Source organism: Myiozetetes cayanensis, unplaced genomic scaffold (genome assembly GCF_022539395.1).
Source record: "Myiozetetes cayanensis isolate MyiCay16 unplaced genomic scaffold, myiCay2020 scf7, whole genome shotgun sequence".
NCBI classification, from domain to species: domain Eukaryota; kingdom Metazoa; phylum Chordata; class Aves; order Passeriformes; family Tyrannidae; genus Myiozetetes; species Myiozetetes cayanensis.
The window spans coordinates 39,216,960-39,242,349 of record NW_026087964.1 but is presented as its reverse complement, the minus strand read 5'-3'; the positions used below and the strand labels follow the sequence as shown (position 1 = coordinate 39,242,349).

General features: G+C 36.9%; 1 protein-coding gene across 5 annotated transcripts in view; it reads left to right on the top strand.

Annotated features, from left to right (window-relative positions):
* Positions 1 to 25,390, top strand: part of GRIA2 (glutamate ionotropic receptor AMPA type subunit 2) — a 92,675-nt gene that overhangs the window by 39,646 nt on the left and 27,639 nt on the right. For all 5 annotated transcript variants that reach the window (XR_007631854.1, XM_050338518.1, XM_050338519.1 and 2 more), the window contains exons 3-6: positions 3,358 to 3,597; positions 7,543 to 7,739; positions 10,634 to 10,687; positions 13,000 to 13,161. Coding sequence is in view for 4 of the 5 variants with exons in the window: in XM_050338518.1 (XP_050194475.1) it covers positions 3,358 to 3,597; positions 7,543 to 7,739; positions 10,634 to 10,687; positions 13,000 to 13,161 (653 nt within the window). In the remaining variant the exon portion in view is untranslated. The remainder of the gene's footprint in view (positions 1 to 3,357; positions 3,598 to 7,542; positions 7,740 to 10,633; positions 10,688 to 12,999; positions 13,162 to 25,390) is intronic.

The following is a 25,390-nucleotide window of genomic DNA, read 5'->3' as shown; positions in this document are numbered from 1 at the left end:
GCTGTGCAAGTGAAACTGAACAATAATGAAGACAGTGGTTCTTCTAGTATGGAGGTGTTGCTGACGATAAGTTGGCCTACACTCGGCATCAAAACTGTTTCCATAAAGAGAAAAAGATGTGTCATTGTCATGGGAGACTCCCTTCTGAAGGGAACAGAAGGCCCTATATGCCAGCCAGACCCACTTCTTAGGGAATTCGGTTACCTCCCTGGGGCCTGGGTTAAAGATATGAAGAGAAAACTTCCTGCCCTAAATACTGTCCTCAGATTATTATCCTTGATTCATTTTTCATGTAGGCAGTCATGAAGTTGCAACGAGAAGTCTGAGAGCAATCGAAAGACTTCAGGGACTTGGGGTGCCTAGCTGAGAGATCAGGAGCATGAATGGCATTTTTCTCTATCCTTCCAGGTACAGGGAATGGTAAGGGAAGAAACAGGAAGAGCCAGCAGATCAATACCTGGCTCTGAGCCTGGTGTTGTCAGTATAATTTTGACTTTTTTTTTCGGTTGTGGGTCATCTTACATGACACCAAGACCCCTGGGACCAGGGAAGTTCCAGTTGTCTGGAAATTAGCAAACGTGACACCCACCTACAAGAGTCTTAAGGTTTGTCTGGCCTGTCAGCCAGACCTCAGTGCCAGGGAAGGTCATGGAGCAGTCATCTCGAGTGCTGTCACAAGGCACATGCAGATCAAACAGGTGATCAGGCCAACAGATTCGTGAAAGGGAGGTCCTGCTTGACCAGCCTAATTTCATTCTGTGACAAGGTGACCCACTTGCTGCATGAGGAAAAGGCTGTGAATCCATCCTACCTGGACTTTAGTAAAGCCTTGGACACTTCCCCACAGCATTCTCCTGGAGAAACTGTCTGCCTATAGCTTGGAGGAGTAAAAAACTGGCTGGATTGCCAGGCCCAGAGAGCAGTGGGGAATGGAGTTAAGCAGCAAGTGTAATGGAGTTAACACTAAAATGGAGTTAACCAGCTGGCAAGTGGTGTTCCTCAGAGCTCAGTCTTGGGACCAGTTCTGTTTAATGAGTTTTCAACAATCTGCTCAAGGGCATTGGGTGCACCCTCTTTCAGTTTGCAGGTGACACTTAGCTGGGCAGGAGTGTTGACCTGCTGGAGGGTTGGAAGGCTCTGCAGAGGGATCTGCGCAGGCTGGATTGATGGGCCAAGGCCTATTGTGTGAGGTACAACAAGGATGAAGTGATGAGTCCTGTCTTTGGATCACAACAACCCCATGCAGGAAAGGACCTTGGGGTGCTAGTTGACAGTCAGCTGACTATGAGCCAGCAGTGTGCCCAGGTGGTCAAGAAGGCCAGTGGCATCCTGGCTTGTTATAAGGTTATTGTTGCCAGCAGGACCAAGGGGAGTGATCATACCCCTTTATGATGCACTGGTAAGGCTGCACCTCAAATCCTGTGTTCAGTTTTTGGCCCCTCACTACAGGAAGGACATTGATGTGCTGAAGTGTGTCCAGAGAAGGGCAGTGGAGCTGGTGGAGGGTTTGGAGCCCAGGTCTGATGAGGAGCAGCTGAGGGAGCTGGAGGTGTTTAGCCTGGAGAAAAGGAGGCTCAGGAGACACCTTATCACTCTCTAGAACTACCCAAAAGGAGGTTGTAGCAATTTGGAAGTTGATCTCTTCTTCCAGGTCACAAGCAATAGGAGAAGAGGAAATGTCCTCAAGTTGGGCTAGGGAACATGCAGAGTGGATATTATGAAAAATTTCTTCACAAGAAGGGTTGTGAAGCATTGGAACGGGGCCCAGGGAAGTGGTTGAGTAACTATCCGTGGACATATTTAAAAGTTGTTAAGATGTGTCACTTAGGGACATGGTTTAATGTTGGATTTGGAAGTGCTGGGTTAATGGTTGGACTCTGATCTTAAAGGTCTTTTCCAACCTAGACAATTCTATGACTTTGTAACAATTTGCAGTTGGGACAGAAGAGGTCTGACCACCTTGTACCTAGCCCTGGAAAACCTGCAGCATCCTTTGGAAAGGGGTGTTACTAATCAAGTTTTTTAATAACTTATATTCTATCACCTGAGGTAAAATTCTGACCTAATTAAAGTTAATAGGTGATAACTTAAAACTGGCAGACTCCGAATTTCACTCATACTGTTTAGGTGCTTTTAATGGGAGTATAGGAATAATTAGGGTGTGAGAGATGACTGGTAGCAAAGCCATGAAAAGAGGATAGCAGTGAGTAATAAGAGGCATAAAAGAATATTTTTTTAATATGCACAGTTTTTAAAATATACAATATATTTGAAAGGTATTAATTCAAACCTAAGAAATTTTTAAAATAAGTCAACTTATTTTTGCCCTTATATGAAGTATTTTAAAGGATCAGTGCATTAAACAGCTGGGCAAAATTAGCTTCAATTACACTGTGCTTTCTATCTATAAGCAGGTCAGGTGTAGCAGAGATTGCTATGAGTCTGACTAGCTGTTTTCTCTAGAAGGATGTGTGTTGTTCAAGGTGACTCTGCAAACCAAAAAATGCATGTGATAAATGGGAATTAATCAGAGGTGAACATTTCCCTGCTGTACCTTGGTTTTAGAACTTGGGCACTAGTATGCCCTGCAATGTCAAAGAAGAGAATAACCCAGAAGAACTAGCTCTTTTGCGCAGGCTGCAGTGGTCAGTCACATTCATCAATTGGCTTAAATTGTCTCCAGTGATACAAAGTGAATAATCAGCATGTTATTTACACCTATGAGGTTATTCTTTCTGCAACATGACCGCAAGTGTCATCCAGAAGGACCAGCTTTTGCTGAGTCCTACAAAGCAGGAATTAAAATAATGCCTTGAAACGGAAGGGTTTTAAAGATTGACTTCTATTACTGTTAATAGATTTGCTTTTAGTTTTGGCTTTATATTTCCATAAATGGAAAGTTATTTAAAGTATTCTGCAAAAGTCTCAGTGAGTCTTGACCTCAGAGACAGTTTATTTTTAACATGACAAAACATTATCCATTTCCATAATGGTATGTGTGATCATAATGACTCATTTTTTAAATTGCAACTGCCATTGATGTTTGCATCACTATTCTTTACAGCATACATTGATTTTAAGAATAAGTTGGTGAGCTTTATTACTGAACTTATTGTCTAGGAATTTGAACCACATTTCTGATATTTTCTTTTTTTTTTTTTTCTTGTGGAAGCTTTATATTACTAATACTAATAAATAATAATCTCCATAGCAGAGTATTACTTTTTTCTCCTGGCATTTATGTGATCAGACATTTTCTCAGGCATACATTTCTCATAAATATATACATGATAGACTTTTCAGTAGTTTTTTTAAAATAAATTCTCTCACCTAATTGTCTGTCTTTCTTCCTCCTAGTCTGCTCCCAGTTTTCAAGAGGAGTCTTTGCTATTTTTGGATTCTATGACAAGAAGTCTGTAAATACCATAACATCATTCTGTGGGACTCTTCATGTCTCCTTCATAACTCCCAGCTTCCCAACAGATGGAACACATCCCTTTGTCATTCAGATGAGACCTGACCTCAAGGGAGCTCTTCTTAGCTTAATTGAGTACTATCAGTGGACCAAGTTTGCGTATTTGTACGACAGTGACAGAGGTAAGGTGTGGTACTTTTTACCTGCACCCTGTTTGCCAGATGTATCTTGCTGAAATGTGAAATTCATATTAGATAAGTAAATGATGAAAGAAATATTTACCTTCAACAAGTGTAAGTGTAAGCTTAAATTTAGAAACGAGCTCTTGGGACAGAAACAAAATTGTTTAAATGAGAATGAAATTATTACAGTATGCACTAATAGAATTGCAAGCTTTAAGCAGTGTGAGATTAATTACATGTTGTGAAACAGTTTCCATGAAAACTTTTTATTTTGTTAAAGAAACATCTAAGGAGAGTAAAAATAAAAGGCCTGAAGGGCAAACTGCTATGACAGAATCACTCTACACATGTGAAATCTGTAGTTGGGAATGAAGCAAGGCAAGAATCTTGAATACAGTCCCTGTTTCTTTGGAGATTGCTTTTGATAAATACTTGAGTTCTTCTCTTCCATTGAGCTTAGATTTATTGTTGATGTTGATAAACTCAAACCTACCACTTGTGATCAACTAATTTTGTGGTACAGCCTTCTAAACTCCTATGCTCATTTATGGCTGTAGTAGTAATAATGTAACAGTTTATGAACTTGAAAAAATCACTTGCAAATTGTGGTATATCAGTACATTTTCTGAGAAGAAGCAGAATTATACAGAAATGATGCAGGTTTGACTGCTTTTTCTGTAATTCCATTATTATCATTCCTTTTTCAGGTTCTGCTCACCTAGTACTTGGCTAACTTTGTTCTATTTTTACCTGCTCCTGTTCCCTTTAAAAAGGCTATTTTGTGACTTGCCTGCATGTTGGTTGGTCAGAGTTAAATACTAAGTGCCTATTAAATTATAAGAAGTGAATAGATTTAAAGGATTTATACCACTCCATGGTTTGTTGAGTAATGGAGTGACGTTAGATTCCCTGCATTCTGATGTAATTTTATACCTGATGTTCAGAAGCTGAAGGGACCTCTTGAAGAGAGTTCTTTTTTGTTGTCCTAAGCACTAGTTAGAAGAATAATATTGATATGTAGCCTCAAAAGGTAATTTCACATGGAACGATGAATGCTAAGCTCATTTCTTTGGCAGATCCTTTTCAAATTCACATTAGAATCAGAAAAATTCACTGTCTTTTTAGAAAGGACAGATGTAAAACTACTTGCTTAGCCAATACTCTGTCAGTCATCTAGCAGTGTGCATAATGTGACCTGCATGTGATTTATATTTAGGCAATACTGAAAAACACCTAGTTCTTCCTGTGATCTGCACTGTCTGGATCTGGCCAGGAATAACAGCATGAGATTGTTCTTTGTACTCACCCTTTGGTTCTTCCTTATTTTCTTATGCGTTTGTTTTAATTGCGGCAAGACACCCCAGTGATAACAAGCTCCAAGGCATGAAGCTCCTACCTTTCTATGGAGTAAATCGTTGCTCTTCAGTGCTCCCCACTGATTGCACAAGGTTAACCTGCAGAGTCAAGCCAGCGACACTAACATCAAATCCCGAAAACACCAGTCCACAGTTCCTTTAAACACTTTTTCATAATTGTTGATATAGTGACAGTGATGTATATTTTAGGAATAATATATAATTTAGAATGTTTCCACCTTCTGTAGTAAAATAAAAAAGGCAAAGAGACTTACTCTTCATGGAAACTATGAAGGCTAACAGGAATTAGTTTGATGACTTACTCCAAAAGAATCATCTGCTGCTACTGTTAGAGCACCTCTGTGGTTAGGGACTGACTAGTGTACAGGGCAATTTCCTCTTTTTTTCCTGTCTATAAGAAGTGAGACCATTCAGTATATGCATACCCAAACTATTGCTGGCTTAATACAGCAGTTATTCTTATGTAATGTGAATTAGTGTCCTTTAACATTTTTACCTCCTCTCTGCTGCCAGTGCTAAACAGTGGGTCTTGGAAAAAGTACTAATATTATTGGAGGATCCTATCTGTAAAAGAACTGCTAATTTATTCAGCCTCTGTTCAGTCTTCCTTTTCAGAGCTCACTGAATTAAGAGTTTGTCTCATGATAACCAAAAGAGATTCAGGCATGGGAGGTTCCCAAGCAGTAATCCTGCAGTTTAAAAAAAGCAAGTAATGTTGCTGGATTATTTTTCTCTGCAGAGTCCCACTTCTGTTACCACTTTCCAGATAAATTCACATCCTCAGAAGTGTTGCTGAGCATGCTCTTTTTAGTTTGGAGTATTTTTGGTAGGTTTGCCATTTGTTACTGATATCAGAATAAACTAAGCTGTATGGGGATGGCAAATCTGCCACCTAGAAGAAAGCAAGTGATCCAGGCAGCCATTTGACATCTCTGCAGAGAGCATCCCAAGAAAGGAGAAACCCTAGGAAAAACAGAAGATCAGAGGAGTAAAATATAGAAACCCTTTGTAATGGATAGTATTAACATTAATAGCCCTTATTAATTTATGCCCCGTTGAGATTTTTTAACACAGAGGAAACATTGACATATTGGCAAACCTGAAGTCTGCTAAATGAAATTCGAAAAAATTATTCAGATTGTTTTTCGGTTTGGCTGATAATTTTTTTTAATTTTAATTTATAATTTCAAACGATATTTTCAGATATAGACTTATTTTAATGCTTTTTAATGTTTTAAGATATTACTTGCATCTCTTAGTTTGCTTACATTACTTATCTTTCCCTTTTAACACAAGTTCTCTGCATTTATCTTTAGCATTTGAAATAGTTTATATGTACCATCGGACTGTAGTTATGTATGATTTTAAAATAAATATTCATTACATGACATACAAACCTTCATATCAGTTTTCTTTAAAGAGACTTAGAAAACCAGGTTATATCCTTTGCTGATGACCAGACTTGTATAGTGATGTATGTCATTACCATTTTCACTGATAAAGCTGAATTGCTAAACACTGGCCAATCATAATTTAATAATCTTTTTACAAACTATGAGACAAATTATTCTTAGTGCTTTCCTTCTATGTTTATGGGCATAACCACTATTACTTTCTATGAGAGTTATGTCTGAAGCTTCCTTTACATACCAAGTCAGAATGTGTCTCAATGAAATGACTTCCAAATGTTTGGTGATTTCAGGGGAAATCAATGTGCAAAAATGTTAATTCTCCTGTAAGAAAGTCTGATTTTCTTTTTTTCTGTAACAGTATCTGCTATCCTTAAAATTACTCTCCTGGATCATGTCGAATTCTCTAGAAGGGATTTAAACATGACAAGCCTCATTCTTGTACTGCGGGTAATCAATACAATGGTACTTGTTGTATAGCAGAAATTAATTTCCAGCAGTAATTTTCATGTTTCTATACTCTGTTATTTAATCCTTGAAAAGGAAAATCAATCAAGTAAAATCTTCACTGATTTTACAGTATACTGTGGGCAGTTGCATCTGTACAAACATTACAGCTTCTGTCAGGAACATGTCAAAGGATAAGAAGGAAACTTCTGTTGACTCCTTCTAAGTGTTATCATTGAGCCTACTTATCTACATGGAAAAATATATCTTAGCACATCTTTCATAATCAGGGATATGACTGTAGGCAACAGAAATAATAAATCCAGTACCATCACTGCAGAACATGGGAATTTTGCCATAGACTTCAGTGAGGTCTGGGTTTAAATACGGTACTACTGAAGCACTGAGAACAAAAGCAGTTCCATAGGATTTTGTAAGAAGCAGCTGATCCTTATGCTGTGATTGGATCACTCTTCTCCTGCAAGATCTTATTCCCACTATACGGAATTCCAGCAGTGGAAAAGTGAAACTGGCAAAATCCCATTCTGAAGAATGTTGAAGCAAAAGCAAAAGGTTGTCCTTAGTAGGCTTTACCTTGATGCCTTGCAGTGTTGTAAATAGAAATTTCATGCAATAAGGATTGTTTGGGCCCAGTCTTTTAATTCCTGAGGCTTTATTGGTCATATTTTCTGTTTTCTCCTATGCTTCACTAGGCTTATCAACATTGCAAGCTGTGCTGGATTCTGCTGCTGAAAAGAAATGGCAAGTGACTGCTATCAATGTAGGAAATATTAACAATGACAGAAAAGATGAAACATACCGTTCACTGTTTCAAGATTTAGAGGTAAAAAAGGAAAGGCGAGTGATTTTGGACTGTGAACGCGATAAAGTCAACGACATTGTTGATCAGGTTTGCTATTCTTTATTCTTCAGTGACAGCAGTTAGCTATACTCTATAAGTAAATATATTGAGTTGATTTGTCTTGGTCATATTTTTGTGATTATTATGCATCATTTATCAGTGGCAGATTTGTATCAAGGATCACATATGTATGAGGCAGAAAGTGAACATACAAATCCTATAATCCCTCCCTTTACTCAAAGGCAAGATAATTCTATCTGGATGATCCTTTATGGTTTTTTATACTGGTTATTTAAAATAAAAACAACCATTTACAAAATATCAGGCTATTTTCACAGCCTAAGTAGTACACTGCGTTATGCGTAGTTGATACACTGTTATATGTGGTGCATTATAAATAGTTATATTATGTCTAAGGATTAGTTCTCTTTACACCTAGAAAGGATTTTCTCCTTCTAATGCTTTTTCTGAGAACCTTTCACATCTTGGGAACACTGTATCACAACTTCTTTCTCATCTAATGCCCTTTGTAATTCATGTTTCTGAGCTTTCTGTCATTCATACTTTCCCTGCATGTCTGTTTGTTTTGTCTCACTCTTAAAAGTGTGTTAACCAAAACTGGATGCTGTTTTCCATATCTAAGGCCTCCTGATCTTTAAAAAGAACAGCAAATTATGTCTTCTCTCCACACATGCAAATTATGTGCCAAAATGATTTTTTTTAAATTTTGTTTTTCACAACTTCATCACCATGCTCTGATCCAAATTATTGCATTACTTTCAAATCCACCTCTTCGGTCCTAATGTCTTACTGGCTCTGTAATGTACTACTTCTTTTCATGCATGCAGAGCACAATGGAAAATTGTAAGGATAGTTCCCTCTTGGCTTGAGTTTGGTCATGTGAGACTGTGCGGCATCAGTAGGGATGTATCATCAGAGTGTAGATGTATTTATTTAAAGGTTTTTTGAAGGGCTTGTTATTTTGGTCTTTGTTTTGAAGGTCATTACATTTTGGAGAGGCTCAGACAATGAGCAGTCTCCTAAATAGAGTGCATTGTATTTTTGTGTTGTATTTGGAATTCGTATCCACAAACTCTTTCTCTAATTTTCAAAACAAATTTGAATTTGATCCTATTCTCCAGAACATTTGATCTCTGAGAGCATTATCTCCCTATCATTTGCAGTTTTTTTAAATCATATTTTCTGACTTGATATCCATGTCCAGAAATGTACAGTGTAGAGCAATGATTGAGATAAGTAGTAATCATAGGTCATCTTCGGTTGGCTCTGTGTGGCTTGCCAGACTGTTGCTCACTTACCTTACAATGACTTGTCCATGACTCTTAGGAGTTTCTAATGATGTCCTACAGGAAAAACACCTTATTAGACTCAAGATAGGTCTATTTCCTAATTATCTATTAGGCTAGAGAAAGAAAAGATACTGCTTTGACATATTTTGATCTTGTCAAGACTATTTTGACCATTTATTATCTTATTATCTGATAGATTCTTCTAAAAATAAATATGTAATATTCACTATAGTATCTGATATCAAAATTGACTGACTGTAAGTTTCTTTAGTTTTTCCTTTTAACCACTTTTTTAAAAACAAGAACCCTCTTTACCATTTAGTTACCACTCATTTTTATAGTCTTTGTTTCATAACAGACCTATTTTCTTCTTTGTCTACTTCTTATTTTGATTGCAGTTCTCGGATACTTTTCTTGCCCTAATTGCACTTTGATAGATTCTGTCTTGTTGAAAGGCTTGGATTTTTTCAGCTTATCCCCATAGACTTGTGCTACTCCTTGAGCATTATGACAGCTCAGCTTTTGTTTCTGTTGTTTTGATTTGTAAGTCACTGAAGAATTATGGATAACTGAATCATCCACAGAGGTCAGTTAATATCATTCCAGTTAGTTGTTCTCAAAAAAGTTTACTACTGTGCCCTAGAATATGTTCTCTTAAACTGCTGTCAGGTGTCCCATATGGGTTTAGTTTGGGAATTGTCTTCACAAGATAGCTTAGCAGTTTCTCGAGTTTCATCTGTTTTATAAGTCCATTATCTTTACACTCTGTAACCTCCTTTCTTTACATTAAAAGGTTAAACACTACTTTCAGTTATATTTCTGTAACCAAGTACATGGCATGTCGCTCGCTAGTACCCTAAGTTACAGGATACCTAGTCTGAATATTTTAGTAATGTGTTAAATGAGGAAATAAATGAATCATCCTCTCCTAATTTAAGCTGTTCTTATTGTTCAAAAGCTGGAATAAACCTCTACACTCCTCTTATCTGCTACATCCTTTCTCTGGAGAAGGGCTTAGCTTCAAAATGCAAGCTTCCACATGCAGACATAGTCTTAATTATTAGGCTTGTTTGGGAGAAGAATCCATGATACCTGTCTGCCAGTGGAGACTGCTGAGAAACCACCAGCTGGCTTTGAGGGAGATTATGAGGAAGACTTAGGGCAATAAACAATTTGAACTTTAGAAGATTTCTTCATAATGCAGATGCTTTCATTAATGTCAGTGGGCTTTTAAACTTTTTCTAGTTCAAGGAACGTTACAATTCTGTTACAGATGGAACAGGATCTAAGCAGGAGTCTGTGAGGCTCAGTGCTTCTAATGCATGATACCCACTCTCTCCTGGCTGGTTTGTGCCTTTAGTACACAGCTTAGTAGTTAACATTCAGCTTCTCTGTCTGGAGGGACTGTCCCTCTTGGGACTTGGACTTCAGCTTACTAATTTCTACCAGCAAAGAGTATGTTTGGTGGTGCATTAGGTAAAATAAAATGTAAAGCATTAAACAAACTCATTATTGTATACCATAAAGCTCACAACTAGCTTTTACATCATACTGCATTTTGTACTTTTCAAGTCTCTGTCCATGTACCAGGTGAACATCCTCCATTATGGGTGTATTTCTTCTCTTTTACAGGTTATCACAATTGGTAAACATGTTAAAGGATACCATTATATCATTGCAAATCTGGTAAGTATTCTTAATATTTAAAATACCTGTATTACTAATTTTTACTGTTTTGGATGCACACCAACTAGTATTTTGTTTTAAGTGCAATTTAGAAAACAGAAGAAAGCTAAATGTCTCCATTGTTGCTAAACGAATGCATGTGTTGAGACGATATTTGTTTTATTGTCTGAGTCTTTTCAGGACTTGAATGTCTCCTGTGATATTCCCATCAATGGCAATGAAAGTTGCTCAGCACTTCAACGGAGCTTCTCTTTTTCTACATACTTTAGAAAAAGAGGGTACAGAAATTAGAAAAATAACTTTCTGCATCATTGACTGATACATTCATTCAAAAAACTGATAATTTCTCTCTCACACTTCTAAACTACTTAAAAATTACAGTTATCAACTTTCATTCTGTTAGACTAATGAGTCTTGGATTTATACATCTTTATCCCTCAGATTGGCTGGGTAATCAGTTTGAATTAATGTTTCTTGAATGTAGGTGATCAGACTGTATAGCTAATAGTTTTCATAAGGGGAAAGTTTGGAAAATTCACTACATTATGTCAAAGTAATGATTTTGAAATTTTCTAAAGGTGGAAGGCCATTTTATGGACATTAAAGTCAGCAGCACTTATTTACTGAAGCTAGGGAAACTAATCCAATAGATTTTTGGAACAGACAAAGCAGATTCTGCAGGCTTGAATCTCAGTTATCCCATTCAAGAAAAGAGTATGTGAGTGCTAGCAAAAAATTTTTTTCATCATTTATTCTTGAACTGTGATAGTGTTTGATATAAACTCCAGCAGGGCCCAGAGTGCCCTAATTTACACTGTCTTCTATAGTCCTTTGAGGACTCTGAGGAAACAGAAGGACCATAGTGTGCCTTTTGCACTTCAGGCATAACCCCTGTCTCCTCCCAACTTTGATCCAAACACTTCCACCTCTAGGTGGGCAGAACTCTGAAGAATCCTATCAGTGTGATGGTGTGAAGAAGCCTTATGCTTTAAAGGCCTCTTTAAAGGCTGAACACTGGGGTTTCATTTTTATATCTTATTAAATAATTTTTGGATCAAGAAGTTAAGGTACCGATATTCACAAAGCCAGCATAAGTCTTACAAAATTTGAAAAATTTAAATAACTTATATATAATATAAATTATATATGTAGATATTATACATCTGTATTTATAATATAGATATTTGTGTTTTGCATTGCAAATTTTGGATAAAGAGTATTTTGATTCCTCAGGGAAATTTTAGAAAATATGCCTAGTGGATTTCATTGTGTTAACTGGTTGCTATTTTAGCCATCACTTTAAATTTGCAACAGTAATTCCATAAGATTTAAAACTTAATGAATCCTTTATTTTAAAGCTGTTTAATATCATATATAAAATGTTTATGGTAATTATTTTAAAACTGTTTTTCTGTCAGAAAACAAACATAATCATATCCCATCGTCACTGAATCTATCTTCTTTCTTTTTTGACTGTAGTAATGTTCTCCTCCAGTCTGATCAGTCAGTCAAGAAATTGATCTTTTTTAAGAATAAAAAAATGCTGGTAGATGGAGAAGAGGTTAGGAGTATACAATGAATGCTCCTGTTTAACCGTCACACTAACAGTAATATTGAAGACAGTTTCATGACCCCCATAAAAGTGTCTGTATTAGCATGCAGCAGCACATCACTGGTGAGGATCACTAATATGCAGTAATTTAAGAGCACCTAGTAGAGCAGTTGTAGCAGCTTATGATAATGTGGTCTGTTGCTGCTTCTTTTTGTGTTCATGTTCACTCTCAACATTCATTTGATGTAAATGCATTTGTATGGTTATTTGGTCGAAGTTAAATCATGAAACACAGAAAACAGAACACAAGAACTTTAGGAATGAGAAATAGTTCTTTATATCAGAGGGAGGAGGCTGAGGAGATGGTAGGTCCTTCCACCTACTTTAGAGTTCCTAACAAAAAGAGGACACAACTGTGGCCATAACTATTCCTGCCTAAAACTTGCTTGCGTAACTCTTACTCATGGCAGTGTTCCCTTTCTCATTTAAATGGTCCCCTTGAAACAGGATTGTTTAGGAAGTAAGCATGGCAAGGACAGATGCACTCATCTCATGTTTTATAAAGGTGTTTGTCTAATGAGAAAAAAGCGTTACTGGCTGACAGAGCTGGCAACCCAGGATTTAAACTTGGATGCAGTTTGAGGAAAATGTTGACTTACACTTCTAGAATATGGTCATATGGTAACTCTGTATTTGTATATACTATTGAGAGAACTGCCAAAAGTATTGAAATAACAGACATAATTTTTTCTGTGCCCAGGGATTTACTGATGGAGATTTGTCAAAAATTCAGTTTGGAGGAGCTAATGTCTCAGGATTTCAGATAGTTGACTATGATGATCCTCTGGTATCAAAATTTATACAACGTTGGTCAACACTGGAGGAGAAAGAATATCCTGGTGCACACACCAGTACAATCAAGGTATGTCTTATATTTGTTTTAAGCATGGTAGATGTACAGGAAGTGAAGGAATTGGATTATTAAGACTAGACAGAGAAAGCCCTTGAAAATCAACTGTGCCAACAAAATTTTATGTTTCTCTGGGGTACTTTTAACGTTCTCTATCATAGGCCCATTTGAGTAAAGATGCTACATTCTCAGAAATGTTCAAGAACACTTTAGTTTTTCTTCTGTCCTTATAAATCTGTGCCTGACAGCTTATCGGCTAATTCTTTTGGATGTGATGGTATGTTAATTACATACTGACTACTTCTGATTTTTCTCCTTCTCTGTGTTTTGAAATGTTTTAAAGACAAATGTTCAGTCATATGTTGGCTTCTGGGGAACGCTGATTTAGCACTTTTTTGATATAAAATAGTCTTCCTAAGAAATAGTAGGACAGTTGCATTAAGACAGATGCTTAAGTTCTACAAAGGCTTTTAAAAGTAAATGCTATGTCCGTACAGAATGATGGTCTCAGTTCAGGCCTGAGTGACACACGATGTGATACTGGGCAAGTGGTTAAGCTTCTTACCTCAGTTTTCTGCTGGATAAAACTAGGATAATAGTACCTTCTTACTTTCTTACTGTACCATTATGAAAATTAATTAGTGGCTGAAAGATGTTAAAAAGAATAGCTCAATGCTAAATAACAATTTTTGGTTTAAGTAATACAATCAGAAATTTTAATAAGAACATGTATTCTTAAGTGGCTCTACAATGTTTTTAGACAAAAAGATAAATGGCAAATGTTCTAGGCGTAACTTTTTTGTGCTGTAGTTTGAATATGAAATATATTCTTAATTTATAATGAGAGGAATAAGAAGTTTCAGGAAGAAATGGAAAAAGCATTTTTTAAATTCCTGAAACAAAAGTCCTTTAAAGCACACAACCTTAATTTTAATTTAAAAATAAAGATTATAGATTCCTTTTCTATGAGGCCATATTTGGTGGTTACTTAGTCAAGCAATGATTTTTTTCTGTGGTTATTTTTGTAGTTTAAAATCTTTATGACAGAATTGAATTTCTTATTTGATGTTTGACAAAGTAAACTGTAGTCTATCTTATGTCTTTAGGTATATTCATATTACAGACATAGTATATGCAATCTGTATTGTTCTCATTCAGGAAAAAGGGAAGGGATGTGGCTGTGGGGGATTAATAGAACTGTTTTGTCTCTCTGGTTATTGAGAGCCCAAATCTATCTACCTACCTATTGGTGTTGCAGAATCATAGTCTGGAAATAATAATATTGAAATACATGACTGAAGTAAAGAAGTCAAACTGAAACCAAGATGCAGTTTTTATCACTGATGGAAAACAAATGGGTGGAGCACAGTAACAAGAACTCTGGTTCTTCTGTTGTTACTTATGCTAGTGGGAAGTTGCATGTGTGTTAAACAACATGAGGTGGTTGTAATGTTTTATTAAAGCACTAAAATATTTTAACTCTATCACATATATTCCCTTTATTTCTTCCATGATAGGTCCTTTCAAGTCTAGTAGAAATTGAAAGGGTTGAAGGAGACTATTTAGAATAAAATCTTCTGGTTTTGATTTTGTTATGGATAGGAAAACTAAATTAATTGAAACACTTATTTTAATGAATTTCATTAACTTAGAACACATTTTAAATTCAATTTAAAAGTCTGATCTCCCTTTGTATATTGATTGATTAAGAAACATACAGGATTGCACTGATAGTCAAGAAACTGAGATCTATATAAATTATCAGATAATTTATAAATGCTAGAGATATTGATGGTGGGGAAAGTGGGAGTACATATTGCAATATTTAGTGACATTGATTGTATCAGTTACTGTATTTCTTTGTCTTTCTCTTGCCCTTATACACGTATTACTTGTCATTTTTGCTTGTCATTAGATCTAAGGTCAGAGATATGTCACATTTCATTCCCATCCTTGAGGAAGCTAGAGGCAGGGCAGAATCATAGAAATCATAGAAATGGGGCAAGAAAGGCCTTTGAGTCAGTCACCCAGTCCATTCTCCTTGCCTGAAGGCAGAATCAGATAAACCTGTGCAGTTCCTGTGGGTAGTGATTTCAAGACTTCCCCAAGCAATCTATTCCAGAGTTTAAATAATCTTATTTTTGACTTTTGTCTAGCCTCAGTCAGCCTTTATATCACCTAATGCATTACTCCTTTATGTGTTTCGAATGGGTATGAGGGTATTCGCATTTTTAGTTGTCCTATATTTAAAGATGTCTGCCTTATTTCCTACCTTGCTTTCCTCCCTGCAATACTAAATAATCCCTTTTCATTTGCATTTTCTACTTTCTGATCATGTTCATCATTTTGCTCTGAAACCTTTCTATTTGGTACCAAATAGAAATGCCAGACTGGCTGCTGCACTGCATGCAAGTGCTATACTGAAGAAATGGAAATAAAGGCTTCCTGTATCTTAGAGACCGTACTCATTCTGGGGTTTCCTTTTGTGTTAGGGTCTTTTTCTTTTTTTTTTTCCCCGCTCTCCTCACCATCATGATACTATTGAAATATACTTGTCATGCTAACAACCAAATCTTCTTCTGCATTGTTTTCCTGTGCTGCTGCCGATTTAGGCTGTTTAATTGCACTACTTACCTGTCCTTGCTGAACATTGCATTCCTTCTTATATTAATATTCTAGCTGTGTTTGTTACTCTTTGCTTCTTGAAATAGTGTAAAAACATCTAAGTTACTGAGCAGGTTAAAGCATTTGTCTTGCATTTATCCCTTCAGTCATCTTACAAGTACCTTTTCTCCCCTTTTTATTTTAAAGTAATTTTCCAAATTGTCATAGCTTTTACCACTAGTTCCCATGGATTCTAGGAAACTGTCACTGCAGATCCCATATAAAATGGATTGAAAGGCTAATAAAAGCCCTGTATTATCAGTATAGAAGTGAGAGATGGTTACATACCCCTTGCAGGTAATATTATACCTGGGATTGCAAATATTCTATCATTGCAGACAAAAAACATTGCAACGGTGTTGTATTATCTTTCTTTTGTAATCAAAAAAAAAAAGTGTACATTCATTTCACATTATAAAATGCAAGTCAATGAGGTACGACTGAGCTGATATAAAGGCAGCATCCAAATACAGTCCTGAAAACAGAGAAAGACACCCCTTCTAAGAAAGAACTGCATTTCAAAGGAACATGCTCTTCAAGAAGCCAAAGCATTGTTAAAAACCTGTTCTGTAGATGCCCAGAAGAGGACCTGGATCAAATTGCTTTAAAAATGCATCTTCGCAATTTATAAAACATTAGTTATAAGAAATTACAGTCTTAGAACATGGGTGAGAAGAAACACTGATTTTATTTCTTGCTACACTGTACTGATAAAACCACAAGATTTAAAGATTAAGCAAGATACTTAAAACTAGTACTTTGAAGATTTTTTCCAGATGGTATTTTCATCTTTCAAAAGTAAAACTGATACACTGTTTACCTAGATGGAATTTATAATATATCTTTGTGACGAAGAGAGTTATCAGTTCTAGAAGAGCTAATGGTGTGTAGATCTTGAAACATACAGTTGAGCATCCTCGTTAATTTCTTTGTCAAGCAGGAAAAAAAAAAACATATTTAATTTCATCAAGGCTTAATAATAACATGTTGATGTCTTGTTTTGATCCATTATTGGGTATTTATAGATATGCTGGGTTTTCTGAGCCTTAGTGTTGTGTCAGACTGTTATGTTTAAGGCAAGTTTAAGGCAAGTTTAAGGCAAGTTTCTTGATCTTGTGGAAGGACACTGAAGGACAGCACATCCATCCAACTGCTCCAACTTCATTTTTTGATTAACTCATTATGTTTTTGAGCAGCCTTTGGTCTATTTTCAGGAAGAAGCTCAATTTATACCTCTTGGAGGCTGGTGAGACATAAGTTGTATTGCGTTTGTGTGGCAGGGTTTTGGTAACAGGGGGCTACAGGAGTGGCTTCTGTGAGAAGCTACTGGAAGCTTCCCCCATTTCTGATGGAACCAGTGCCAGCCATCTCCAAGATGGACCTGCCACTGGCCAAGGTTGAACCTATCAGTGACAGTGGTAGTTCCTCTGGGATAAAATAGTTAAGAAGGGGAAAAAGCTGCTGCACAACAGCAGCCAGAAAGAAGTGAAGACCATGGTGAGGGCAGGCTGTCCTCCTGCAGCCCATGGAGGTCCACAGGGGAGCAGATATCCACCTGACCACTGTGGAGGACCACATAGTGGAGCAGGTGGATGCCTGAAGGAGGCTGTGACCCCATGGGAAACCTTTGCTGCAGCAGGGTTGTGGCAGGGACCTGTGGACCCATGAAGGGAGGAGCCCACGCCAGAGCGGGTTTGCTTTGAGGACTTGTGACCCTGTGGAAGGGGCCCACACTGGAGCAGTCTGTTCTTCAAGGACTGCACCCTGTACAAGAGACCCATGCTGGTCTCGTGAAGAACTGCAGCCTATAGGAAGGACTCACATTGGAGAAGGCTGTGGAGAACTGTCTCCCATGGAAGGGGCCTGACACGGAGGTAGGAGGAAGCAGTGGCAGAGACACGTGATGAACAGACTGCAACCCTCATTCCACATCCCCCTATGCCACTGTGGGAGCAGGGGCGTACAGAGCATTTGTGAGTGAAGTTGAGTCCAGGAAGAAGGGAGGAGTAGGGTAAGATGCTTTAAGATTTAGTTTTTATTTTCTCATTATCCTACTTTGATTTGATTGGTAATAAATTAAATTTTCTCCAAGTTGAGTCTGTTCTGCCTGTGATGGTAACTGCTGAGTGATCTCTCCCTGGCCTTATCCCAATCCATGAGCCTTTCATTATATTTTCTCTCTTCTGTCCCTCTGAGGACGAGAGTGACAGAACAGCTTTGGTGGCACCCGATGTCCAACCAGAGTCAAGCCACCATGTAAGTAGTAAGCTTAAAGTAGTCATGTCCTAGGAGGAGCAGCTAAGGACTCTGGTCTTGTCTTATTTTGGGAAAAGGAGGCAGAGGAACAAACTCATTGCTCTCTACAGCATCTTGAGGAGGGAAGTGGAGAGACAGGTGCTGAGATCTCTCTTGTATGGTGTTGAATGGTTCAGAGCTGCGCCAGAGCAGGTTCAGACTGGATCTTTGGAAGCATTTCTTTACCAAGAGGGTGGTCAGAGGAACAGGCCTCAATCATGCCCCAAGCATACCAGTGTTTAAGAGGCATTTGGACAGTGCCTTTAACAACACACTTTAAAATTGGCCAGCCCTGAATTGTTCGGGCAGTTGGACTAGGTGATCCTTGTAGGTCCGTCCAACTGAAATAGTCTGTTTTAGAAGCCATACTACTCTGTGATAAGCTTTTCTAAGACCAACCTTAGGCTTGGTGTGTGCAAGAAATACCTGAGACAACTTGTGCATGGTATATACATAGACTTAGTGCAGTGTGCAGGAAAGATTTTGAGGCTGCGTGGTTGAAGACCTAAACCAGCTCAGACATGTAGAGAATACCATTTTGTTGGAAGATGATAGCAACCACAGTACTCATTGCAGCTATTTTCAGTGGCTTTAAAATGCTTCATGCTGGTACATAATGTTTCAGATGTTCAGAATTCATATGATTGGATTTCTAGCTTCATAATCTCTTCCCCTGCCCAACCAATGCATAGCTAAGATACCAAAACACTAAATTATTTTTACCTCCTAAATTTGCCTTCAGTAGTTTCATGTTTTCAAGTCTCTTTTTTATTGTCAGGTTGTGTAGTCTTTTAGGAAATTACTTTGAAACCATAAGTCAGGAAGAATGATGCTTGCAACTGAAAGATGTTGGTTTAAATCTACTGGTGCTAATTTACCTAAAGGTTGCAATACAGATAACATGCAGAAAAAAAAATATAAATATATAGGACACAATTATGTACCTTGCAGTAATAATTAAAATTTAGATGACTCACAGATAATAAGGAGCAATGGAGAAAACCATGAAAACAATTATTCAAACTGAAAATTAAGAAGACATTCAGTCTAGATAGAGATGAGGAAGCAAAAGTGTGCAGTTAATGAATGAGACAATACCTTCACTTTGGGGCATGCCTCTTATGATTGCAGTGTGTTGGAAAATGGTTTTATAATGCAATGAATTTTAATAAGAGTTATAAGGGGTATTCTGTTGCACCTGCTGTAGATTTAATAGAAAATATGATTGAATGTGCCTTAATTCAAGTAGATCATAATGACTTATAAATAAGAATTAAAAGAAAAATAGGTAGTTTCAGTATTTATTGTAAGATTTAACCAGAAACTGATCTGGAGTAAATTTTTTGTTAAGTGCCCTTGTAAAACTGTAGCTTTGTGAGATTGTTTTGCCTACTGCTTCCAGTCCTTGCATTTTGGTTTCCTGGACATAAAAAAATATAGCAGTTAGTGTTTTAGCTACCTGGTCTCACTGGGCTTTTGAATCCCAGTCTTCTCTACTTGAAAAAATACATAAACAATTGTGGGCATAAGAAATTTCAGTGTTATACTTCATGCTCCGTTTTAATAGCCTAAGGGGCTTTTGCATGTTATCACTCACTACAGCATAGTTGCTTTTGTTTGTTTTGGGGTTTTTTTTAAGGGAAACTGAATTAAAGAATGGAATGTTTAGTCACTGAAAGTAGTGGGGTGGTTTGAGGCACTATCTGTAGGTTTGTCTCAGACATTCAAAGGGCCAATTGACCCAGATCCTTTGATCTTGCATGTGAAAGTGGCTGAATTGTGCTAAAGTAAAAGAATTTGCCAGACTTCAGAAAACTATACAGCCAAATGTCTCTATGAAGCTATGTTTCTTTGAATTTGAATCCACTTAGTAATTATAAATTTTTAAGGATCTTCAACCGACAAAGTGCAATGGATTTCTCCTGCCTATTTTCCCAGGAGCACTCTAGCACTTTTTTCAACCAGCAGTTCACCTTGATATGGTTGATATAAATGGGAAAAGCTACTATTCCTTCATACTCCAAGGGTTCGTCAAGATCAGATGTATCTCTGGCATCAGAAAGACCAATGTCATTTAGGACAGTAGAGCTGGATGGAAAAGTGGGGATAAGAGGAGTGATACACAAAGATGAAAATAGTAGGAGGAGGAGGAATGATGTCATTCAAAAAAAGGGGTCAGCAAAGTGAAAAGAGGCTGTTGGCACATAAGTGAAAGGCACAGAAGGGTGGTGGCAGCTCAGAGCTGGAGAGGCGTCTATGACTGAATGTTTCTTGGGTCAGGGGAATAAGGGAGGAGGAGAAGCACTGGGGATCACTTATGTTAACAGGGAGAGGAGACATGCAGGGTTATTTCTGGGGCAGGCCTGGTATTAAGGACCAGTCAGTGTAGGTAGCTGCCTATACTACCTAGTATGGGGAGGCAGATAAGTAAACATGAAGTGTTAACTGTGTCTTGGGAAATTCAGCAACCTAGAAAGAATGATGTATTCAATTCTATCAGGGTTTTACTTGGAAATTAGATTGGAGCAAACAGGAGAAAGCTGTTTGATTTGAGACAACAGGCAAATAGTTGTGCTGGTTGGGGTAGATGAGAACTGATAATGGAAAGAGGGAATTGTTGTGGTTCAGGGTTTTTTGCTTTTTTTTTTCTCTGTTCTTTTAAATTTAAGACTTGAATTATTACTAGTATTTTTAAATGGCAGGTTTTGAAAATTCTTAGAACAATGCAATATGTGTGATGAGAATCACTGATCGTTGTTTTTTTTCTCTCCACCCCAAACCACCCCCCCAGGCTTTACTTCAAGCATTCACACGAGCTCTTTCAAATCCATTTCTTGGAGCATGTTTTTTTCAGAAATGTCTTTTGCCTTTATATTTGTACATTTTGTTCTCATCCTGTGAGATTTCCCTACTTGGTCTGTTTTTACTGCTATAACCATAGGCTTCAGTTTATGCTGCTGGATCCTGCTGATTTTTAACACTGTGAAGAGTGACATACTTTGCTCTAGCTTGGCCTCAAAGTAAAAGTTTTTATGTGTTCTTATGGTGACAATTAAAATGCCATATAATCTTTGTGATAAATTAAAGGTGATTTTTGTCATTAGACGCATTGCTGTTTTGCAAGTATATTCTGTTTACAGTTAGAAGCAAAATTACACAAATAATTCTAAAATCTTATTTATTTTGTTAGTGTGCATATTTTCTATATGTAGTGGCATGATTAGAATACAATGGCATCTTTTATAATTAAAATGCTGTGGGTTCAAATCCAAATAATTGTTTTTATTATTCTGCAAAGCTCTTTGAATTCAAATCCAACTAAATGGTTTTAATTTTTTGTCAAGTTCTGTGTGGGTTTTTTTGGTGATAAAAGCTTCACCAGGAATGAGCTATAGATTTTGAGAATTAGGAGGGTTTAAAAAGCATCCAGAAAAATGGTAAAGGATAGGACAAGATAGACTTTTAAAGGAACTTAATAAAAATTTAAGTGAGTTTAGATAGGAAACTTTTCAGCCATTGAGTAATGACTAAAGATTTTTAAGAACCTCCACGATATGAGGTTAAAGAAATTGTTACACAATTGTAGTGAATAAACAATTTACATTTATAGAAACATGTAAATTATGAACAGAGTTGTTTCTGTCTTTACTGTAAGGAGAGATTAGATGTCTTCCTGGTTTATTTATTTTTAATTATTCAATTTTTTTCAGAGGAGAAGGAAAGTTATAAGGTAGAAGAAAAAGATACAGTGTAAAGATTTGCATTGAAATCTACTTTACTTCGTTCAAGATCTTGTTTTCATACTTGCTAGTTATTCTTTCTCATTAGGAAATGTTAGAAGGAAGGATATTTTTTACTGCAGATAGTATGATAGATTAAGAGGAAAAAAGCTACAGCTGTGAACGTTTTGGGGTTTTTATGGAGGCTTTTTTTGTGGGGTTTTGGTTTTTCTTTTTTTACTACTAGCATAAAAGGTGCCACATTGTTTCTTACGGCACTGGCTAGAGTACACCTCACAGAACTCTTCAGTCTGCTTCAGTGTTTCATTCAGTTTAAATATCTTATACATGATAACTGGAGCAACAGCAAAGTATGAGCCTTGTCCAGCAGTGGATTGTAATTGTAGCATTGTTACTAACCCTGCTTCCTGAGTGAACAATTTGAATTGTCTCACCAGTTATATGCATTAGATCCACTCACCACTCACTCTATAAAAGCTAAGAAAAACCAACATAGTGGACTGACAGTAAATGACAGGACACTTCTGAAAGTATCTGCCCATCTTTCTATGGGTGCAGATTGCTTAGTTGAGAGAGATATCAAAAGATTTCTAAGATTTACATGGTAAAGACCTTTTTCTGTAATGTGTTTTCAGAAAATAAAGGGGGCACGATACTAGACTTCTTTGACCTTCTGGATAATGGAAAGGATAAATTCCCATACAACTTCTGTATTCCTGAATGAGTATAAGATGTGCATGCCGACTTTCCGTTCATTTAAATGCAAAAAGGTTCTGGAAATGCAGTAGATTCAAATGCCAGTACCATTAATAAGATCTGGCATTGTGCCGCTTACTCCTGGAAGACAGAACATTCACTTTGCCATTAAGACTTTTGCCCAGATCCATAATTTTTTTCTTCTCTGACATTTTACTGATATTTTGAAGAAACATATGTTTTATCATAGCATTAGCTCTTCTCTTTGGTCATTGGATTTAATCTAATGGAAGATGAAAGTACTTTAAAAGCTCTGTTCTCAGTGTAAAATTTAAAAAAAACCAGCAGGTACCTGCACTCCTTCTTTCTCTTTTTCTTTTTTTAACTTTCTTTCTGCTGAATTAGCACCTCCAATGGCTCTAGTGAGGAGATTGTTCTGAATTGGAAATGATCTTGGGGGAGGAATTACAGTTCAGGAATCTCCTTCCTATTAAAGTAGCAGGTGAAATATGTAGAAAGGCCAAGCAACTTGGGATTTATAAATCTTGTGATCTTTGCTATATTCAGTTTTAAAAAGAGTGAAAGAAGGTCACTTTCGCCTAGAAATATCCTACAGTGGGAGCACTAGGATAATTCGAGTGTCCCAGTCTTGTCCGTCTCTGCTGGATGTGCTACATGTCTTTCAAATAAGACTTCCAGGGATTTAGGCTTTGGCAGGTACCTAGCTGGGTGTGCCCAGAAAGTAGCCTTTCTAAACCAAACAAGGAGATAATTAAAATAAACACGTCAAAATCAGCAGATTTTCTGGATTGCAGTTTTGAAGCTGAATACTTCAGTTTTTCTAAGGTGACAGGTTGCTTAAGGTGTTCTTTGCATCTCATGTCATTATGGCATTTCAAAGCAAAAATACCTATGATTTGTCTAGCTTTTCTGTGCACATAGAGTTCTAGAATTGCATTAAATAAAGGCTGTTATCAAAGTGGAAGTTGATGTGACTCTACAACTTTGGGAAACAAAATTTGATACAGATAGCATATTCATGAAGATAAGTAGGGCGTGATCTCTAACCCCTTCTTACTGATATTGAGTTCATTTTTTTGAAGATCGGGTAATTTTACATTTTATTAATTTCTCCTCTCCCTTTAGTCAGGACTGGAGTTTTATATAAAAGTTTAGAAATAATATCCCCAAATATCTTGGATATATATGCAGTTATTTTCAGCTGAAAGCAAGTCTGTTATTATGACTGACCATTTTCACTAGAACTCCATCCTAACATAAGGACCAAAGAGGAGGAGGCAGACATTGTCTTTTCTGGGCTCCCTGACCTCTGTGTCACAGCCCCAGTATTTGAAACATGTCCATAGTTATTGAAGCTGTTCTGTGCTTAAAGCCAATTTGCAGTTTGAATGGCAACCAGCTCAACGTGCTGCTGTGTACAGACCCCCCCGCATTCATGCTAATGCCTCTACAAAACAGATGAAAACAAAACATGATTATGGGCACATTACAAATTACAAATGGCATTTATATGTACAAGATTTGACAATGTCTCATATTTATGCTGAAAGTAGTTGTTTGCTTTTCCATGCCCTGTCATGACAGTATTCAAGGTGACATGAGATCCTGAAGGAGTTAGCCATTTCCTATCAGTTGGTGAATTTTCCACTCTCTTTCACTGAATTCCCCACTAACTCTTTCAGCTGTCAGGCCACTTTCAAATATTTTCCAAAATGAGTGTAATACTGTTTCAAAATAGCCCTCAGATACAGTAATTAAAGACCCCTAAGTATTAGTTTGACTACATTAGAAGTAATAAGAGAGAGTTGCCCAGTTCCTTTACTAGTTCTTGATGGTAACTTTGTGTCTCATTTCTTTTTGGTTGTGGGTTTATATATGTATATACCTAGTTTTTATATACAATTTATAAAAATGTAGAAATGTTTATATCAATCTTTCTGCTTTTGTTGAAGGTACGAACATTAAAGTGGAAGTGCTTTATTGTGGGGAAAATGCACAAAATTCAGATGAGAGATTTTATTATAGTTTATTGTGTATATTTACTGGTATTTAAGTATATTTAAATTGTTTAAACACAAGAAAAATTGCTGAAAGTGTGTTTACACCTACTGATTCTATCCTCCTGCACTTGCAGCAAAGAACCTTTCCTTTATTATCTCTCTCAGAAACTTACCTCTCTCCAAGGAAAAATATTTGTATCAGATTTTACACCTCTTTTCTCTTAGCATCTGTTAGTGATAGTGTCCTTTCCCCTGCTGTTGCAATAGCAGTTCGCCATACGTGGTGAGGAACCTCAATTTGTGCCTGTTTCAGGCTGATTTCTGCTTTCTTGAGCACTGCTACAGCTGGATCTGCTATTCTATCTGAGAGTTCCCTAGTGTCTTGAACAATAGCACTGCATTGTTTGACACCTGCCAACGTTTTTGTATTATTTTGTTTGTCTTTCTCACTGTTTTGTTAGATTAGGAGTGAATAGCTAGTTCTTAATCCCCTTGAGTGGTTTTAATTTGCTATTAGTTTGTGTACAATGTAGACCTAAGCTGATCACCCTGGACTTCTCCGGTAGTCTCAGAAATCATTGGAGATCAAGTTAGTGGAACCTGAAGCACAACTAATTTCTTCTTCAAAAAGCTTTCTAACTGGTCTAATGAATCACACCTTAGTATGCTTTTCTGACTGTAAAAAAACCACAAACAAACCCAAACTAATCACTCAAGGATAGATTTAGACATTGCAAATATCCAAATCAAGAGAAAAACAATTCGGTTTCTTGTGATTCAGAATACTTTCATTTTTATTCTCTTTTTTGCATTGATGTCTTGGCA